Source organism: Lupinus angustifolius, chromosome LG05 (assembly GCF_001865875.1).
Source record: "Lupinus angustifolius cultivar Tanjil chromosome LG05, LupAngTanjil_v1.0, whole genome shotgun sequence".
NCBI classification, from domain to species: domain Eukaryota; kingdom Viridiplantae; phylum Streptophyta; class Magnoliopsida; order Fabales; family Fabaceae; genus Lupinus; species Lupinus angustifolius.
In genome coordinates, this window is record NC_032013.1 from 1,890,345 (window position 1) to 1,908,334 (window position 17,990).

General features: G+C 32.3%; 3 protein-coding genes across 4 annotated transcripts; all 3 read left to right on the forward strand.

Moving 5' to 3' along the window:
* LOC109347397 (ATP sulfurylase 2-like) lies at positions 544-5,115 on the forward strand. The gene is made up of 5 exons (XM_019587228.1): positions 544-1,295; positions 3,035-3,440; positions 3,569-3,829; positions 4,259-4,345; positions 4,726-5,115. Exons 1-5 carry the CDS (start codon positions 718-720, stop codon positions 4,861-4,863), a joined length of 1,470 nt encoding a protein of 489 aa, XP_019442773.1. The 5' UTR covers positions 544-717; the 3' UTR covers positions 4,864-5,115.
* LOC109347135 (basic leucine zipper 43-like) lies at positions 11,553-12,268 on the forward strand. Its single transcript, XM_019586858.1, has one exon. It carries the CDS (start codon positions 11,567-11,569, stop codon positions 12,137-12,139), a length of 573 nt encoding a protein of 190 aa, XP_019442403.1. The 5' UTR covers positions 11,553-11,566; the 3' UTR covers positions 12,140-12,268.
* LOC109347398 (probable galacturonosyltransferase 9) lies at positions 13,207-17,699 on the forward strand. Of its 2 annotated transcripts, XM_019587230.1 has the most exons (4): positions 13,207-13,562; positions 13,975-14,471; positions 16,191-16,932; positions 17,046-17,699. In XM_019587230.1, exons 1-4 carry the CDS (start codon positions 13,410-13,412, stop codon positions 17,319-17,321), a joined length of 1,668 nt encoding a protein of 555 aa, XP_019442775.1. In that variant the 5' UTR covers positions 13,207-13,409; the 3' UTR covers positions 17,322-17,699. The 2 variants fall into 2 exon arrangements, with proteins under 2 accessions (XP_019442775.1, XP_019442774.1); XM_019587229.1 differs by lacking the exons at positions 13,207-13,562; positions 13,975-14,471 and adding an exon at positions 14,927-15,281 and having other exon boundaries at positions 15,694-16,932.

The window sequence follows — 17,990 nt, forward strand, 5'->3', positions numbered from 1 at the left end:
CATAAGAATGAAGTTAAATAAATGTTTTTTTATTACTTCTATTCATTTCATTTTTTGTGAGGCTCAAACTCCTACCATGAGCATGTCCCACTTTCAATGATTCACTCATTCAGTGTTGAACAGTGTGTATTTATGGTCCCCATTTGCATCTTTAATTTTAGTGCATGGAGTTTTTTATGTACTAACCATATCACCATATAGATATTATACTAATTCCTTTTAGATTAGTAGTTGCCCTCATAATAAGTGTTCCAGAAATATAATCCTTCATTTTTTTTTTGGGTATTCGCAGATCTTATATCACTAGACCAATTGGTTTTAGTGCATGAAATATCAGGATAAGGATATATTGTCTCTAAACATGTCTCAATATCTGTCTTAAACTAATCACAATATGTCATATTAGTTAAAAAAATTTAACATTCACGACTTTGTCTATTTTTTCTTCATTATGATAGGTTTGAAATATACAAACATATTTGGAGACTAAAGATCCTAATGCTACCCTTTTCTCATCCAAACACTTATGTGGCCTTTATTATCCCAATATGTTCGCCATATTCATAGAATCTTACGTAGTATTTCTTTTCATAATAACCCTAGTTAGTTATTACTATACTCTTGTCTTCTTATTCTGTTCTTGTTCCCCCACCTTACCCGGGTTCAACTCTTCTTATATTTTCTCTCAAAACCCATCATTTTATTTCCCACCATATCATGTCTCTAACCCTTAAACTTCACTTCAACCTTCACAACCACCATGCAAACAAAAACACCATCATCAATAATCACAAGTACAACAACAAAAACAACATAAACACTTGTTTTTCTAACAAGAATATTCCACAAGGAACCATTTACAACACCAACCCTTTGATCATCACAATGAGTAAAGTTGAGTCAAGAACAATGAGAGGTGGTGGAAACATGATTAAGAGCTCTTTGATAGAGCCTGATGGAGGGGTATTGGTGGATCTAGTGGTTGGAGAAGGAGAGAGAGGTTCCAAGAGGGTTGAGGCTGAGTCATTGCCAAAGGTGAAGCTTAATAGGATTGATGTTGAGTGGGTGCATGTGATAGGTGAAGGTTGGGCTAGTCCTTTAAGAGGGTTCATGAGAGAGGATGAATATTTGCAAACTTTGCATTTCAATTCATTGAGGTTGAAGGATGGTTGTGTGGTTAATATGTCACTTCCTATTGTGTTGCCAATTGATGATGAGACAAAAGGGAAAATTGGGTCTTCTTCAAATGTGGGGTTGGTTGGTTTAGATGGAGATTGTGTTGCTATTCTTAGAAGGTTGGTCAAAATATCAAATTTTGTGGTTGGTGTTTTCTAGTTCATTGTTCAATTTTTACCATATGAATTTTGAGTGAGGTGTCATTTTGGTTTTTGAGATTAACACTATGAGTTATTTGGTCTCTTGATTTTGCACATTGTCGATCAATTTGGTTTTTGACATGACGAGTGCCCACTAATGTCAGGATTAAATTGATCGACACTGTGCAAAATCGGGACCAAGTTGACATTTTTGCTATGTCAATGACTAAAATGGTCCATAGAGTCAATCTTAGGAACTGAATCAATGTTTTATTATGAGTTTTGTTATGATTTAGTGATTAAAAATGTGAAATGAAAGGAGCAAATGTTATGTTAGGAGTACTTCCGTTTGAAACCCAAATGCTAATTTAACATTCCAAAGTAGACTTTAGTAAGTTTCAAAGCCACACCTCAGGGGGTGCTGGCATGGTTAGGATTGAAGCATTTAGTTTGAAAAGAGTAATGCTAGCAAAACATTCGGTGGAGTTCTTAAAGAGTATAAAGAATTTCTCCTTTGGTGATTTGGAAGTAGCAACTGGTTCTGTATCTGATTCTTTGCTGTTCACCAGTTTTTATATTATTATTACAAGACTTCGGTTATGATGAACCCAATATATGGTATGTTGTATCTGAAATTCAGTACGTGGTATGTGAAATTCGGTACACTATACATAGAGACTAAATGAGGGAACCATATAACTTTGGTAGCAATCTAACTAATCCCTTGTTAAGGTTTGTGGCATGTCGTGCCCATAGAAACTGGATTCGGTGGTTTGGTCGGAGAAATGAGTTTAATATGGTCAAGGATCCATTTAACTAGAGTGTGACAACTAAAATGTGTCAACTAGCATATCCGACTAAGTATACTTCGTAACGTACCATGTATTTTATGGGTAGCATATTGCGTAGCTGTATCGAAAGTACCGCCGTATCGACTATGGTCCTGCACTCCTGCAGTCTCCTTATATTAAGATTCTAGCTGACCTGTTATGTTGGCAGGTTTGTTATAAATTCTACATCTTAGGAAATTCCATCTGGTTTTGAGCACATCCTATCAACAAATCTATACTTGTTTTTGGCACACAGGGAATTTTATTACACTTATATATATATATAGCATAATTTTCTCCACTGAATTCTCTAAGCATTAAGGGAGTAAAGTGAAGAGGGCGAGTCTCAGCGTAACAGTGAGATTGTTTGCCTTGTGTCTTGTTGGTTATGGATCCAATTCCTGGAAATAGTCTCTCTGCTTGCGAGAGTATGATTGCATAAATTTACACTCTCAGACCTCACTAGGTGGGAGCCTCGTGCATTAAGCTATCTTTTATGAAACTTGCATGCTCTATACCCTATGAAATTGAACAATAAGCTTCCCCTTTGAATGTTTGGATTGTACTAGAGTATGATTTTATATAGACATGACCCTCAATGGAGGGCCAAGTAAAAAGCTTTGTGAAAGGATAAGTTGAAGAATGATTCATAAAAATGAACTATTGTCCTAGCTTAAATTACATCTTTTCACATGTTTCATATGTTAATAGTTGGAAGATCAATGTTCTTCCCTTCAATTTTATGTTTTCTGCTTTGCTTAAACTGTAATTCATGTAGACTTTAGGAGATTTTATTTAGAATAAGATTATTTGAAATGCATTGGCTTTCTAAACAAATTTCTTTCATGGTGTTTCTAAGTTTTCCTTGACCATTTAACTTCATTGCAGTATCGAAATCTACAAGCATAACAAGGAAGAGAGAATAGCTAGAACTTGGGGAACAATTGCTCCAGGATTGCCTTATGTTGAGGAGGTGATTACTCAATCTGGAAACTGGCTCATTGGAGGAGATTTAGAAGTGATAAAACCGATCAAATATAATGATGGTCTTGATAACTACAGGCTCTCTCCCAAACAACTCCGCCGAGAATTCGATAGGCGAAAAGCTGATGCAGTTTTTGCATTTCAGCTAAGGAATCCTGTGCATAATGGTCATGCCTTGTTAATGAACGATACTCGAAAACGCCTATTGGAAATGGGCTACAAGAATCCAATTTTATTGCTTCATCCTTTGGGAGGTTTCACAAAGGCTGATGATGTGCCTTTGGATGTGAGAATGGAGCAACATAGCAAGGTGATTCTCAACCTTAAGCCTCGATGGAAGTGATTGAAATGTCATTCGAAATTCGCAATCTATTCATTTGTTAATGCATAATCTTGAGGTGTTATGCACTCATTATCAAGTTATTTGATTTTTCTTAGGTTCTAGAAGATGGAATTCTTGATCCTGAGACTACTATAGTTGCCATATTTCCATCACCTATGCATTATGCAGGTCCAACTGAAGTACAGTGGCACGCAAAGGCGCGGATAAATGCAGGCGCCAACTTCTATATCGTCGGCCGTGATCCGGCTGGCATGGGTCATCCAACTGAGAAAAGGGATTTATATGACCCTGATCATGGGAAAAAGGTGCTCAGCATGGCTCCTGGTCTTGAGAAGCTTAACATTTTGCCATTCCGGGTAAGTAGTGTAGAAAAACTGTCACACATGGCTATGAGATTCATTCTTCCAATGCTATATTTTTCGAACAGAGATCTGCTGTTATAAATCTTGTCTCATACGCTGTCCTGCGCCAATGAATATGAAAAAAAAAAATATCACATGACATGTTTTCATTGGCACGGGACGGCATACGAGACAGGATTTGAGACGGTATATCTTCATATTTTTCACAGCGCTGTACTCCGGATTTTGTACCAAGTTTCATAAACTCTACTGCTTAGTGATGCATACAATGTATTTCATTGCCTGAGTTTGAAAAATGGCATATAAAGGTATAAGAGGAGTGTGTGAAATAATGACAGAAAAATGAGGCAAAGAGTGCAAATTTAAAGCATATTGTTGTGTTTGATGAAAACTGTATCTATGTTTTACATTTTTGAATTATAGGTGGCAGCTTATGACACTACAGAGAATAAGATGGCATTTTTTGATCCAACCAGATCAAAAGATTTCCTCTTTATATCTGGAACCAAGGTATCTGATTCCAAATATCATTCATTATGTCATCAATGATTTATTATTTCATAACTATAATATCAATGTATAATATCATGCTACAATATTAATTATCAAAGTATGTATATAGGAAAATATTAAAAATATGATGGTCATGGTTCCTATTCTTCTCATGTGCCTGTAAAATGCATACCTAAAGCGAATAGCAAAACCCTTCAAATCCTAGAAACAAGGTCGTACTTTATGCATCGCTGATTAGTCTATCAAGTCCTCTGACAATTGACAACCAAGGAACTGTTCAACAAGAATCGAGTCTTAATCTCACTAGGTGAGTCTGACTTACTAGGGAAGCGTTCCTTACGAAATATTATAGTTACTTCGGTTATTTATTTTTCCAGATGCGAGCTTACGCGAGAAGCGGAGAGAATCCACCAGATGGTTTTATGTGTCCTAGTGGATGGAAGGTTCTTGTCAATTATTATGAAAGATTGCAGATGGAAGAGCAAGCACAACAGCTTGCAATGTTACCTACTTAGATATACCAAAAGTTCTGAATTAGTTTGACTCAATAGGAAGAGTTTTAAAAGTGCTGGAAGTGCCAATTTTCATGTATGGTCTTCCAACTTCATGATCAAGAATTTAGCAATGGCCAAGAATATTTGGAAATTTTTGTATTATATTTAATTATATGATATTTTTCTACTGAAGTTTCTATGATTGAAGTACTTGTTGTGGTTACTTAGGCATAATAACTGAAGATAAACTTTTCTATCTAGTTTGAGACTCTGACAACAGTTCAATCTAGCATAGATATGTTGCTGATTGATATTTAGTGTTTTAAATTGTGGTTGAAATTGAAGTCAAGGTTGTGGTTAATGCAATTGCAATATGAATTGGGACTGTTGCTTGGGACTGTTGCTGTATGAATTTTTGTATTATTAAAGCAATATTTTTTATTTGAGGCAGCCCAATGTAGGCCATATGTGGTCCAATACGTTTGCATTGCAGCCAGATATGGTTGTGACAGTTACCACAACTATAATATTGTGGCTGCATTAGACAACAGAGTAAATTACATTGGCATTTTCCGAGTTTTAATGAACATGAATTACCTTTTTTACTTACACAAATTACCCTTATTTATATACACATATTAGACTAATTACTCATATTATATAGGTCAGTCCAAATAGTATAAAAATCAATATTTTTTCATTAGTTTTTCTTTATTGATTAAAGAAATCAATAAATCACAAATGTTGCATTTAGGCAGATTATCTCTGAATTATGTTTTTTTTTCATGTTGCCTATGATTTAAATTTTTGTATTTCTATTTTTTAGACAGATTATCTCTGAATTAGAAAAAATTATGCTTTGATTTTTATGGGAAGATAAAAATAAAACAAAAAACGCTGAAGGTGTTTTTGGTGAAAATAAAAGATTAATAGTTGAACTATGTAAAATAAAAATTGTTGATCAAAGCCCAAATCTTCTTTGTTTCAACTGCTTCCATTTTGGTATTGAAATCAATCCAAATTATATAATAAAGCAGGTGAAAAGTATGATTAATGGTGTTGCTTTTACGTTTTATAATAAATAATAAAACCTTTTGCTGTTAAATTAATGAACCACATGGTTTTTTTTGTTTTATTTGAACTCCAATATCTTCTATTATGGAGATAATTTATTTCGAATCATGTATAATTAATATAAGCAACAAAATTTTCTGTAACAAATATTTAAAATAGGTATCTATAAGATGTTGATATAATGGTGTGAGACTATATTAGATTTTTAGGATGACCAAAAAATCAAGAGTTTGATTCATGTGAGAGACATTTGTTAAAAGGGATAACCACACACCCAAAAAAATTATCCTTACCCAAAAGATGAGGAAAATACATTTGATAGTACCAAAAAAATATTTAAAGTGACTGAATTGTTTTACCATAAATTATTGCTACTAGGGTAATTTAATCTCCCACTGTGAGGATGGAAACTCAACTTGTCACTTATACCATAAATTTCTAAACATGAACATTGTCAAAACACCTATGATAGATGACATTCACTTTGTTATGAATATAGTTATATGATTACAACTTTATAACTTTAATAAAGTAGAGAAATATTTTAAATACCCATATATCTTTGCAAATTGAAGTTTGACCATATCTTTTTGATGTTGTGAAATCATCCAAGCGTTTATAAGAAGAAGTATAGTGATGCTAATTAACTATGCTTTTAATTAAATTGTGACCCGCAACCATGTGTAATTTTATAATATTATGATTTTTAGAGTTTTCATAAGCACGTTATAATCACAATGTCAACATCAATTTCCTTCTATTATAGTCATAATCACAATTTAAAACTATGATATTAATCTATATCTATGTTCATTAAAGAATAAGGATATATTGTTATAAATCATGTTTTGCACTAATGAACAAATATTATGTCAATTGAAAAATTAAATATTTATTTTTTATATTTTTATTTCAATATTATTGATGGCAGACATAATTTAGAATATGATATGAGGCAATAAATCTTTGTTCCCGACCAAAAGCTTAAAATTATGCTTGCTTATGGTAATTCTACTTTTTTTTCTTTTCCCCCTAATGATTAGATGGTCAAATTTAACATCTTCTGAGCTGAGATCATGGAAAAGTGAAAGATGATAGAAAAATTAAAGCAAGAAGATGCTGTGATAAAGAGAGAAATATGGAGGAGAAAGAAAAAGGGAGCTTGACCTCACACTATGCTAATCTTCTTAGCCTTAAAGGCCATTTATTCATATGAGATCATCTGTCTCTAACAGTGTCTTATTCTCTGTCTCAAGACAATCACATATTGACACGTAAATAAATAAATAAAAATAAAAAGTAGCATTCTGATTGATTTGGGATGAAGATTGAAACATCATTTAGGACAGGTGTTCTATGTCCTATTTATACTATGACAGTCAAAAGCTTGCATGCATGACTACAGGACCAACTTTTTTACCTAAATAAAAGGGACGAAGATTTCTTAAGAGAGTTGAGTAATAATGCAAAAAAGTTTAAGAATATAAGTTTTTATTATTATTTTAGGACTTATTTTATTTTTATTATTTCTCTTTCACATTCCAGTATTAGGGAGGACCTACACAAATATAACTTGTTTACATGTTTATCTAATTGTAATTTGAATTATATATGCATGTCCAAACACACTTTTTTATCATCATAAAGGTTCAACATGCTAGATGGGAATCTTCATATACATGAAAATTAACACTAATTTAGCCCACCCCATATGCCTCAATATCAACTTTGGTTTTAAAATAATTAAAATATTGCTGAAGAAAGTTAATCTATTACAAGATTTTGGAAAAGCTAAAAGCATATCATCTTGTTTCATAGCCGTGTCACGACAAAAAATTATGGTCAAGAAAGCATTGAATGATGAACAATTATATCATCTCATTGCAGGTACATCATAGACAACCCATGAAGAAGCAGGGAACAACCTTATAAATGATAAGAAAGAATAGGATAATGATTGTTGAACTATTAATCCTAAAATCTTGAATCTCATTATTCTCATACATAATGTAAAACAATGATACAAAGTCATACCTGAATTTATATTCTCAAATCTATTCCTTTTGTATGCATTTGGAGAGAGTTTTGGTATGATGACATTCCTCAACAAATCCTGAATTCCTTTTCGGAATGATAGGGAGATATGAAAACTATTTGTGATTTTGTATCTTGGAGACCATATTCATTCCTTATGTGTTAATTTATAGGGTTTCCATTATCCCCTATAAGTCAACCGTTTGGATATTCACTCGTTAAACTCATAATTGTTACTAGTTTTAGAAGTCCTATAATATTGTAAGAAATTAGATCATTTGTTTTATAACTCCAACATAAATTGTCGACATAATTGTATTAAATATATGATGATTAAAAATTATGAATTTGTAATATGATATTCTAACTATTAATTATGTGTTGTGTTATGAATCTTATGATAGCATTTCATAATTCAATTTGAGATTCTAAGTTTGGTGTGTCAATGTGTCGTTTCATGCTTGGAGAGAAAAGAAAGAAGGATTACCTATGCTTCTACTTTTCATTATTTGTATTCAGTAGTTTGCTTTATTTTTCTTTGGTTATAGAGAAAATAATTCATCTTTGTCAGCTATAGAGAAAATAATCAATCATTAGTTTCCATTTAACTTGGAATATTATTTTTTTGAATGATGTTTTGACCAAGCGATTAAGAATTATTTGTTTAGAATTTTGCAATCAAATTAAGTTTTAGGTTTAAGATATGACAATCAACTTTTATTCACTAAGTGTGATCAGTCTTATGAACCTCATAATATCTTATCATAAAAATATGCTCACTAATAAAAGATTAAATTTTAGATTTAACATAGCATAGTATATTTTGCCTCTACTATAAATTTCAATTGCTGATAAAAAAACTTTTATGTCTTAATCTTCTTCGTATGATTTTGTAAACTAGGTTTTGTTTGATTTGTAGCTCAATGTGTAATGCTTGTAATTTTGGGTGATGGAAACAAAAGAAATGAATTGATTGATAAAATGTTTGTGTATATTTGATGAAATCTCAAGCTTTGTTGTGATAATGGGGTGCACATAAGTGACATCTCCAACCCATGCTTACTCCTTCTTCCCCAAACTTTTGAAAGGGAAATAAATAAGAAATAAATGACCCCACAAACCAAAAAGCATATCCAACAACCGTGAGTCGTTTATCTAGTGATATAAGGTATCAGTCGATCTATTATGTATCATACTAATATTTAATTTTTGATAACAATATTTGTTGGAAATGGTATCCACACATCTTGAAAGAGATTGATTTCTTATACTCATAGAGTGAGGGATACCCTTAGTTATACACCATCAACTAGACTTTATATTTTTTTATAAATAGTTACCATCAACTATTTTTCTTCCTAGTTACCCCTTAAACTTTATCATCTAGTAAAATTGATCTCTATATAAATATATTGTTACAATATTAATATACCAACAAGAAAATCACTGCAATCGAACTCACAACAATAACAATGCAACAATGCATGCTAACCAATGTTGATATTTAAAGGAAACTACTATCAAAATATAAAATTGATTGAGAAGAATATAGTAAGTAAATTTAGAATTAAAATTGGTTAATATAGTAATATTGATATATATATATATATATATACAAAGATAAAATTAATTAATAATTGTCTAGCGGTCGAAATCAAAAAAGCATAAGTGTTAATACTTTATTGTCATTAATTTAACATTATATTTTTTTTATATAGAGATCAATTTCATCAATAGTTATTGTTTAAATAGTAATTAGGAAGAATAAATAGTTTATAATAACTACATAATAAAGTTTAAGGTGGCAAAAAAAAATATTGACTATACTATTTTAACATCAAATTTTAAAAGCCTTAATCAAAGCCAAATACATTTATATCTATTTCTAATTATCTTTTATTTTTGTTATATACACATATTTCAAACAAATATATCAAAGAATATTAAAAGAGCAAATGAACATCAATTGATATCCTTATTTTAATGTACATAAACCGATTAAAAAAATACAACACAACAATTGTAACATTAATATTGTGATTTTGGTAGTATGCAACCATAAGAATATGGTTTATGGAGTAATTACCTTAATGTTCTATTTTTCCTGGTGATTAGTGCCAATGTAGTCTTCATTACAGTACCCAAGTAGCTAACCCTACTAAAGAAAAGAAAAAAGTGATTTTGCTTATGAAAGATAGATTTCATTACCAACAAGATGTTGATTTAGTAGTGTAAGATCTTGTTAGATTCCAAGAATGATCAAAAGATCAAATATTCAATTCTTAAGAGTTATATTTGTTAAGATATACAGTCACACACACCAAAAGAGATTAATTCCTTACTAAAAAGTGACATGATACTTTTCATAGTATCAAAAAAATGGCTAGCTTCTATTTAACCCACACAATAATATATATTTTTGGACGTGGCAGGTAGAATGGACATCTATGAAATAATATGTTTTTAATATATAATTGTAACCAAAATGTTGCGGTTTTGGGAGTATCCATAGCGACATTACAATCATAAAATCAATTGTATTTCCCACAATCGTAATAAATGCAACTCACTCACAATTTAGAAAACATTGGAAATAAAGATAATAAAGGTGAAAAGATTCATAGAGTTCTAAAAAGGTCTAATATAGTTAGTAGATATAGTTAAATTTAATGTTTTAAATCGAGGTCTACAACTATTATAGATGTCAATATGTTAAGGTTTTGGTTATTGTCGAAGCCGTATCCCAATCATAATTGTAGCTATATCGACATTACACACATGTCTGCCCACAATTATCTGATTAAACATTGAAAACCTAATAGTAACCACTATTTAAAACCTTGGCTGAATATTTGATGGATTCAATTCTTGTCATATGATATGAAATGCCTTTATGGCTCTGATGTAAGCATATTTATTTCCAAAATGATTATCAACAAACCCAAGTTGCATTCAATTGAACCCCTTTGGGCCACTTTTGTGCATCATGTTTTTCACACATAGCATGTCTCATGTATGTATGTTATGTACTTATTTACATGCATACATAAGTCTGTAAGACCTAGTATAATTGGTAAATGGTTTTGTTATTTAAGCAAGATGTTAGATGTTGGATCTATGTATGCATGTAACAAATTTTATAGGGAAAGGGTGAGAGGATGACCCGCTTCGACTACCTTTTCTGTCACGTAAAATATTAATCTTTCACTGATAATTAAGGGTCATTCTTGACCAAAAAGTAGACATCATATGCATGACATTCTATATCGACAAAGTTTTATGTTGACAATCGACTGCCTAACAGAACCTTCACCTTTTATGTGTGCTTAAGATTGTCTATGGATAACATCAAGCACACATAGGCAAATATTTGTAATAACATGATATATGATATAAGATTATGACATCGTTCAATTCATGTAGTCGACCTCACCTAATAAAATAAAAGCTTGGTTGTTGTTTGCTTTCCATGTATCTAATAACATCTTAACTCCAACTTTATGACTACTATTAACACTAAAGTGAGGTCATGCTACCATTTTTCCTACCTATATAATACCCACTCTCTCCATCAATATTCCTCCAATTCCCTTGAACTCTAGCACATATCTAAACCATGCAAGCCCCAGAAATTGCAGGACTTAATTACACACTCCATTCTCCATACACCACAATTCATAACAACAACATTCCATCATTTCAACTTCAAACATTCCCTAACCAATTCTATGGCTTCAACAACAACAACAACAACACTTTCCACATTCCTGATCACTTTAGTCCACAATCATCAGGTATAAGCAGCAACTCCACTTCTGATGAAGCAGATGAACAAAACCTTAGGAAACATAGAAGAATGATATCAAATAGAGAATCTGCAAGAAGATCAAGGATGAGGAAGAAAAAACACATTGATGAGCTTTGGTCACAAGTCATGTGGCTCAGGAATATGAATCACAAGCTATTAGAAAAGGTGAACCATGTGTTAGAGTGCTATGATCATGCAGTTCAAGAAAATGCTAAGCTGAAAGAACAAACTTCAGAACTTCACCAAATCATAAGGGACATGCAGATGCATAGTCCATGCCATTCTTTTGGACCCTTGGAAGATGTTCCTTGTAACTCAACATATCTAAGATATGATTCCTCAAACCAAAACATGTCAAATTCTATGGATTTTCTTGGTTAGTTTTGAAAATATGACCAAATTTTCATCTCTTTAAGTTAGTTTCTTTATCTTGTCTTTGTAGAAGTAAAAAAACATTTGTCTTCTAATCCCTTTAAGGTGCATAAGGTTATGAGATAAATGGCAATAACATGATCTACACTACCATTTTACTTGAGCCCTTAATGTTATTTATTTATGATTCATAGTTAATATAGGGCCCCATATTTAGATCTTTACCATATATATATATATTGTATGTTATAAAAAGTAAAATTATTGAGAATAATAATTGAAATGACATTATTGTTCAATAAAAGGTTTATCTATCATATTTTATGTTTTGAGCTATAAACATGTAAAGAGGATCAAGAGTTATTCATAAACCTGATGAGCATTGTTAGCACCAACTTGTTGGATACTCAGAAGAGACAAATGCAAATGCAGTATCATGATTATTGCTCAGAAAACAATATAGAGAAAACCATCATAAGTGACCTCATCTTCCACAATAATAAGAGAATTGTGCTTGACACATAAAGAATAAGAAGAATTGAATAAAAAGTTATTTATAGTAAATATAATAACACAGTCAAAAGAAATGTATGAAATTGAAGGGAACATACACATTTACCATTTAGTGTAAATTAATAGAAGCAATTATACCAACATGGAATTGGGTCCCGTACCGTTGGACATATCATTCAATAACAATACATAATGTATTTATCAGTCCAAACTAATATTAACCCAATCAATTTCATCAACAAAAAAATGTGAACAAATAATTACATTAATAGAAAAGTGTTATAATATTCTATTGTAAATTATGTTCATGACAAAACATTAATTACTAAGTATTTTTTTATCATTTTTCAATAACTTTTTTTAGTCATTCTCTTCCCTCAAAATCGGACTAACTTCTATCTACAAGACTTCTACTAGTCTCTTATTTATTTATATATATCCAACATTGGGGAAGGGAGTTGAAAAATTGAAAATATATATTTTTATTTAGAAATAATTTAATGCATGACAAAACATTTACTTTTAGTATGCAAGTCTTATCTTAATCAAAACTTTGATTTATGAACAGAAAAATAGTATCTCAAACTTCAACATCACAATGAAATAACTCTCATTCACATTACACTCCATTCTTGGATCCAACACTGCTCTTTCACTTCACCTTCTCTCACAAACTTTCCCTTTTTATTATTATTACAGAATCATAATATCAAATCTCAAGATCCAAGGAAGAAAAAGAACAAAAACCCTTCTCAGTTTTGTTCCTATGGCGGTTGCTATGAGAGGAGGTAGAGGTGGTGGATCTGGCTTTCGTAGCTTCTTCTCCTTTCGGATCTTCATCTCTGCTATGTTCTCTCTCCTTTTCATTGCTACCCTCTCAGTTCTCTTCACAACAAATCCCTCTACACAACAACATGATGTAAGCAATTCCTCTGTTTCTATGCATTTTCATTGGTTTGTTTTATGTTATTGTTGGAAAAGATTTGATTTTGATTGAAACCCATTATCAAGTTTGTTAATTTGGAATGACCCATTATTCTAGATTCATTTTAAAGCATAACCCACTTGTTAATTTGAAAATAGACTCATTTTAGTCTCTAGTGTTTTTTCTACCTTTCCCAAAAATTTCAAATGAGGGTCAAATTACTCCCTATCAGTGTTGTAAAACATGCTAAAAAGGACTAATTTGATCCATATTTAAAATTTCTCGGACCATTTTGGGTTTTCTATATTTGAGGGACTAAATTGGTAAGATCGAAAAAACATGACAGACTAGAATGAGTATTTACTTTTGAAATTATTTAGTGATTTAGATTTTTGTTTGGTTACAGGCTCTTCCCATAACTGGTAATGCATATGTGCATAGAACCTTTTTGGCATTGAAATCTGACCCTCTTAGAACCAGAGTGGATTTGATAAACCAGCAAGCTAAGGATCACATTACACTAGTCAATGTCTATGCTGCTTATGCTAGGAAGCTCAAGCTTGACAGTTCTAGGCAATTGAAGATGTTTGATGAATTGGCGCGCAATTTTTCGGATATTTCTGTGAAGCCAAACTATCAATCGTCATTGTTTGATTCGGATGGTCCGATTGATGAGGATTTGCTGAGGCAGTTTGAGAAGGAGGTTAAGGATAGAGTGAAAAACGCTAGGATGATGATTGTTGAGGCGAAAGAGAATTACGATAACCAGTTGAAGATTCAGAAGTTGAAGGATACAATATTTGCAGTTAATGAGTCGCTTTTGAAGGCGAAGAAGAACGGGGCATTGGCGAGCTTGATTTCTGCTAAATCGGTTCCCAAGAGCTTGCATTGTTTGGGAATGAGGCTAATGGGTGAGAAAATTTCATATCCGGATAAATATAGGGATGATGAGTACCGTTGGACATATCATTCAATAACAATACATAATGTATTTATCAGTCCAAACTAATATTAACCCAATCAATTTCATCAACAAAAAAATGTGAACAAATAATTACATTAATAGAAAAGTGTTATAATATTCTATTGTAAATTATGTTCATGACAAAACATTAATTACTAAGTATTTTTTTATCATTTTTCAATAACTTTTTTTAGTCATTCTCTTCCCTCAAAATCGGACTAACTTCTATCTACAAGACTTCTACTAGTCTCTTATTTATTTATATATATCCAACATTGGGGAAGGGAGTTGAAAAATTGAAAATATATATTTTTATTTAGAAATAATTTAATGCATGACAAAACATTTACTTTTAGTATGCAAGTCTTATCTTAATCAAAACTTTGATTTATGAACAGAAAAATAGTATCTCAAACTTCAACATCACAATGAAATAACTCTCATTCACATTACACTCCATTCTTGGATCCAACACTGCTCTTTCACTTCACCTTCTCTCACAAACTTTCCCTTTTTATTATTATTACAGAATCATAATATCAAATCTCAAGATCCAAGGAAGAAAAAGAACAAAAACCCTTCTCAGTTTTGTTCCTATGGCGGTTGCTATGAGAGGAGGTAGAGGTGGTGGATCTGGCTTTCGTAGCTTCTTCTCCTTTCGGATCTTCATCTCTGCTATGTTCTCTCTCCTTTTCATTGCTACCCTCTCAGTTCTCTTCACAACAAATCCCTCTACACAACAACATGATGTAAGCAATTCCTCTGTTTCTATGCATTTTCATTGGTTTGTTTTATGTTATTGTTGGAAAAGATTTGATTTTGATTGAAACCCATTATCAAGTTTGTTAATTTGGAATGACCCATTATTCTAGATTCATTTTAAAGCATAACCCACTTGTTAATTTGAAAATAGACTCATTTTAGTCTCTAGTGTTTTTTCTACCTTTCCCAAAAATTTCAAATGAGGGTCAAATTACTCCCTATCAGTGTTGTAAAACATGCTAAAAAGGACTAATTTGATCCATATTTAAAATTTCTCGGACCATTTTGGGTTTTCTATATTTGAGGGACTAAATTGGTAAGATCGAAAAAACATGACAGACTAGAATGAGTATTTACTTTTGAAATTATTTAGTGATTTAGATTTTTGTTTGGTTACAGGCTCTTCCCATAACTGGTAATGCATATGTGCATAGAACCTTTTTGGCATTGAAATCTGACCCTCTTAGAACCAGAGTGGATTTGATAAACCAGCAAGCTAAGGATCACATTACACTAGTCAATGTCTATGCTGCTTATGCTAGGAAGCTCAAGCTTGACAGTTCTAGGCAATTGAAGATGTTTGATGAATTGGCGCGCAATTTTTCGGATATTTCTGTGAAGCCAAACTATCAATCGTCATTGTTTGATTCGGATGGTCCGATTGATGAGGATTTGCTGAGGCAGTTTGAGAAGGAGGTTAAGGATAGAGTGAAAAACGCTAGGATGATGATTGTTGAGGCGAAAGAGAATTACGATAACCAGTTGAAGATTCAGAAGTTGAAGGATACAATATTTGCAGTTAATGAGTCGCTTTTGAAGGCGAAGAAGAACGGGGCATTGGCGAGCTTGATTTCTGCTAAATCGGTTCCCAAGAGCTTGCATTGTTTGGGAATGAGGCTAATGGGTGAGAAAATTTCATATCCGGATAAATATAGGGATGATGAACCTAAGCCTGAGTTTGAAGATCCTAGTTTGTACCACTATGCAATATTTTCGGATAACGTGATAGCTGTGTCTGTTGTGGTGAGATCTGTTGTGAAGAATGCGGCGGAGCCATGGAAGCATGTTTTTCACGTAGTTACGAATAGGATGAATGTTGCAGCAATGAAGGTTTGGTTTAAGATGAGGCCAGTTGAAGGGGGTGCATTTTTAGAGGTTAAGGCAGTAGAAGAATTCACATTCTTAAATTCATCATATGTGCCGGTGTTGAGGCAACTTGAATCGGCTAAAATGCATAAGCTTTACTTAGGCAATCAAGCTGAAAATACCACAAATGATGCACATAGCATGAAATTTAGAAACCCTACACACCTGTCCATGCTGGATCACCTTCGCTTTTATTTGCCAGAGATGTACCCTAAATTGAATAAGATTCTATTTTTGGATGACGATGTTGTGGTTCAAAAAGACTTGACAGGTTTGTGGAAGATTGATTTGGATGGGAAGGTGAACGGTGCGGTTGAGACCTGCTTCGGCTCTTTCCACCGATATGCTCAGTACTTGAATTTCTCTCATCCTTTAATCAAGGAGAGCTTCAATCCAAAAGCTTGTGCTTGGGCCTTCGGTATGAATATATTTAACCTTGATGCTTGGAGGTATGAAAAATCCACAGATCAGTACCATTACTGGCAGAACATGGTAAGTTTCTTCTGCTCGAAGTTATAACTCTTTACTTCTCTAGTTGCTAACTATTAAGTTCTCTATTGTGGAAACGACTAAATTCATTTTTTTCGTATCGTTTTTGTTATCAGAATGAAGACCAATCTTTGTGGAAAAAAGGGACTGTCGCACCCGGTTTGATCACCTTCTACTCCACAACCATGTCATTGGACAAATCCTGGCATGTGCTTGGACTAGGATACAATCCAAGTATTAGCATGGATGAGATTAACAATGCGGCTGTCATTCATTACAGCGGAAACATGAAACCTTGGCTCGATATTGCTTTGAATCAATACAAAAATCTCTGGACCAAATATGTAGACAATGATATGGAATTTGTGCAGATGTGCAATTTCGGCCTGTAGTTGAGATCAACAGTGTTCTGTTATAGTCACATGCATGATGAGATCACTTTCCCTTTGTGATTTATCAAATCCTTTCGGAATTGAAGATCTTAAGTTAAACATAGCCTTTAACGGAGAATTTCTGTGTCGTCGTCGCCGCGTTCCTTCTACAATGGCAATGGCATCTGTGATTTTCTTTGTTGATAGTTTTCAGATGCTAGGAAATAGTTTTGATAAATTAAATTGCAAATGTACACCAATTAGTGTTTTCTTTTTTTGTTATGTTGGTGCATATTTTACATGTATACATTTGTTATAGTAATGTCATGACTATGATTAATGAGAAGACATCACTGTGTACTTTTCAATTCAATATATACATACTAGTTATTTTGTGTATGTTTTTGGACATGCCTCTTTGTATTTCCATTATTGATGAATTTGCATAGAGAAATTTTTATACGATATTATATCATACACTATTCATTTTTTATCATTAATGACTTTTAAATAAAAGTAATGTAAATGAATGGTGAATGAAGGTTTGATCATTATGTAGTCGATCTCACTTATTGAAATAAATGTTTGATTTTTTTGTACTACCAAAGATATCTCCTTAGAACAATAATTGTTTCACACATGATTACATTTCTAATAATGTAAAATGGAAGAATATATATATGTTTTGTA

Coding starts and splice junctions, on each gene's coding strand:
- LOC109347397 (XM_019587228.1), top strand. CDS start 718: ATGTCTCTAACCCTTAAACTTCACTTCAACCTTCACAACCACCATGCA. Junction 3,830..4,258: donor TTAACATTTTGCCATTCCGG/GTAAGTAGTGTA, acceptor TTTGAATTATAG/GTGGCAGCTTATGACACTAC. Junction 4,346..4,725: donor TCTTTATATCTGGAACCAAG/GTATCTGATTCC, acceptor TTATTTTTCCAG/ATGCGAGCTTACGCGAGAAG.
- LOC109347398 (XM_019587230.1), top strand. CDS start 13,410: ATGGCGGTTGCTATGAGAGGAGGTAGAGGTGGTGGATCTGGCTTTCGT. Junction 14,472..16,190: donor TTGCATTGTTTGGGAATGAG/GCTAATGGGTGA, acceptor TTTGGGAATGAG/GCTAATGGGTGAGAAAATTT. Junction 16,933..17,045: donor ACCATTACTGGCAGAACATG/GTAAGTTTCTTC, acceptor TTTTGTTATCAG/AATGAAGACCAATCTTTGTG.
- LOC109347135 (XM_019586858.1), top strand. CDS start 11,567: ATGCAAGCCCCAGAAATTGCAGGACTTAATTACACACTCCATTCTCCA.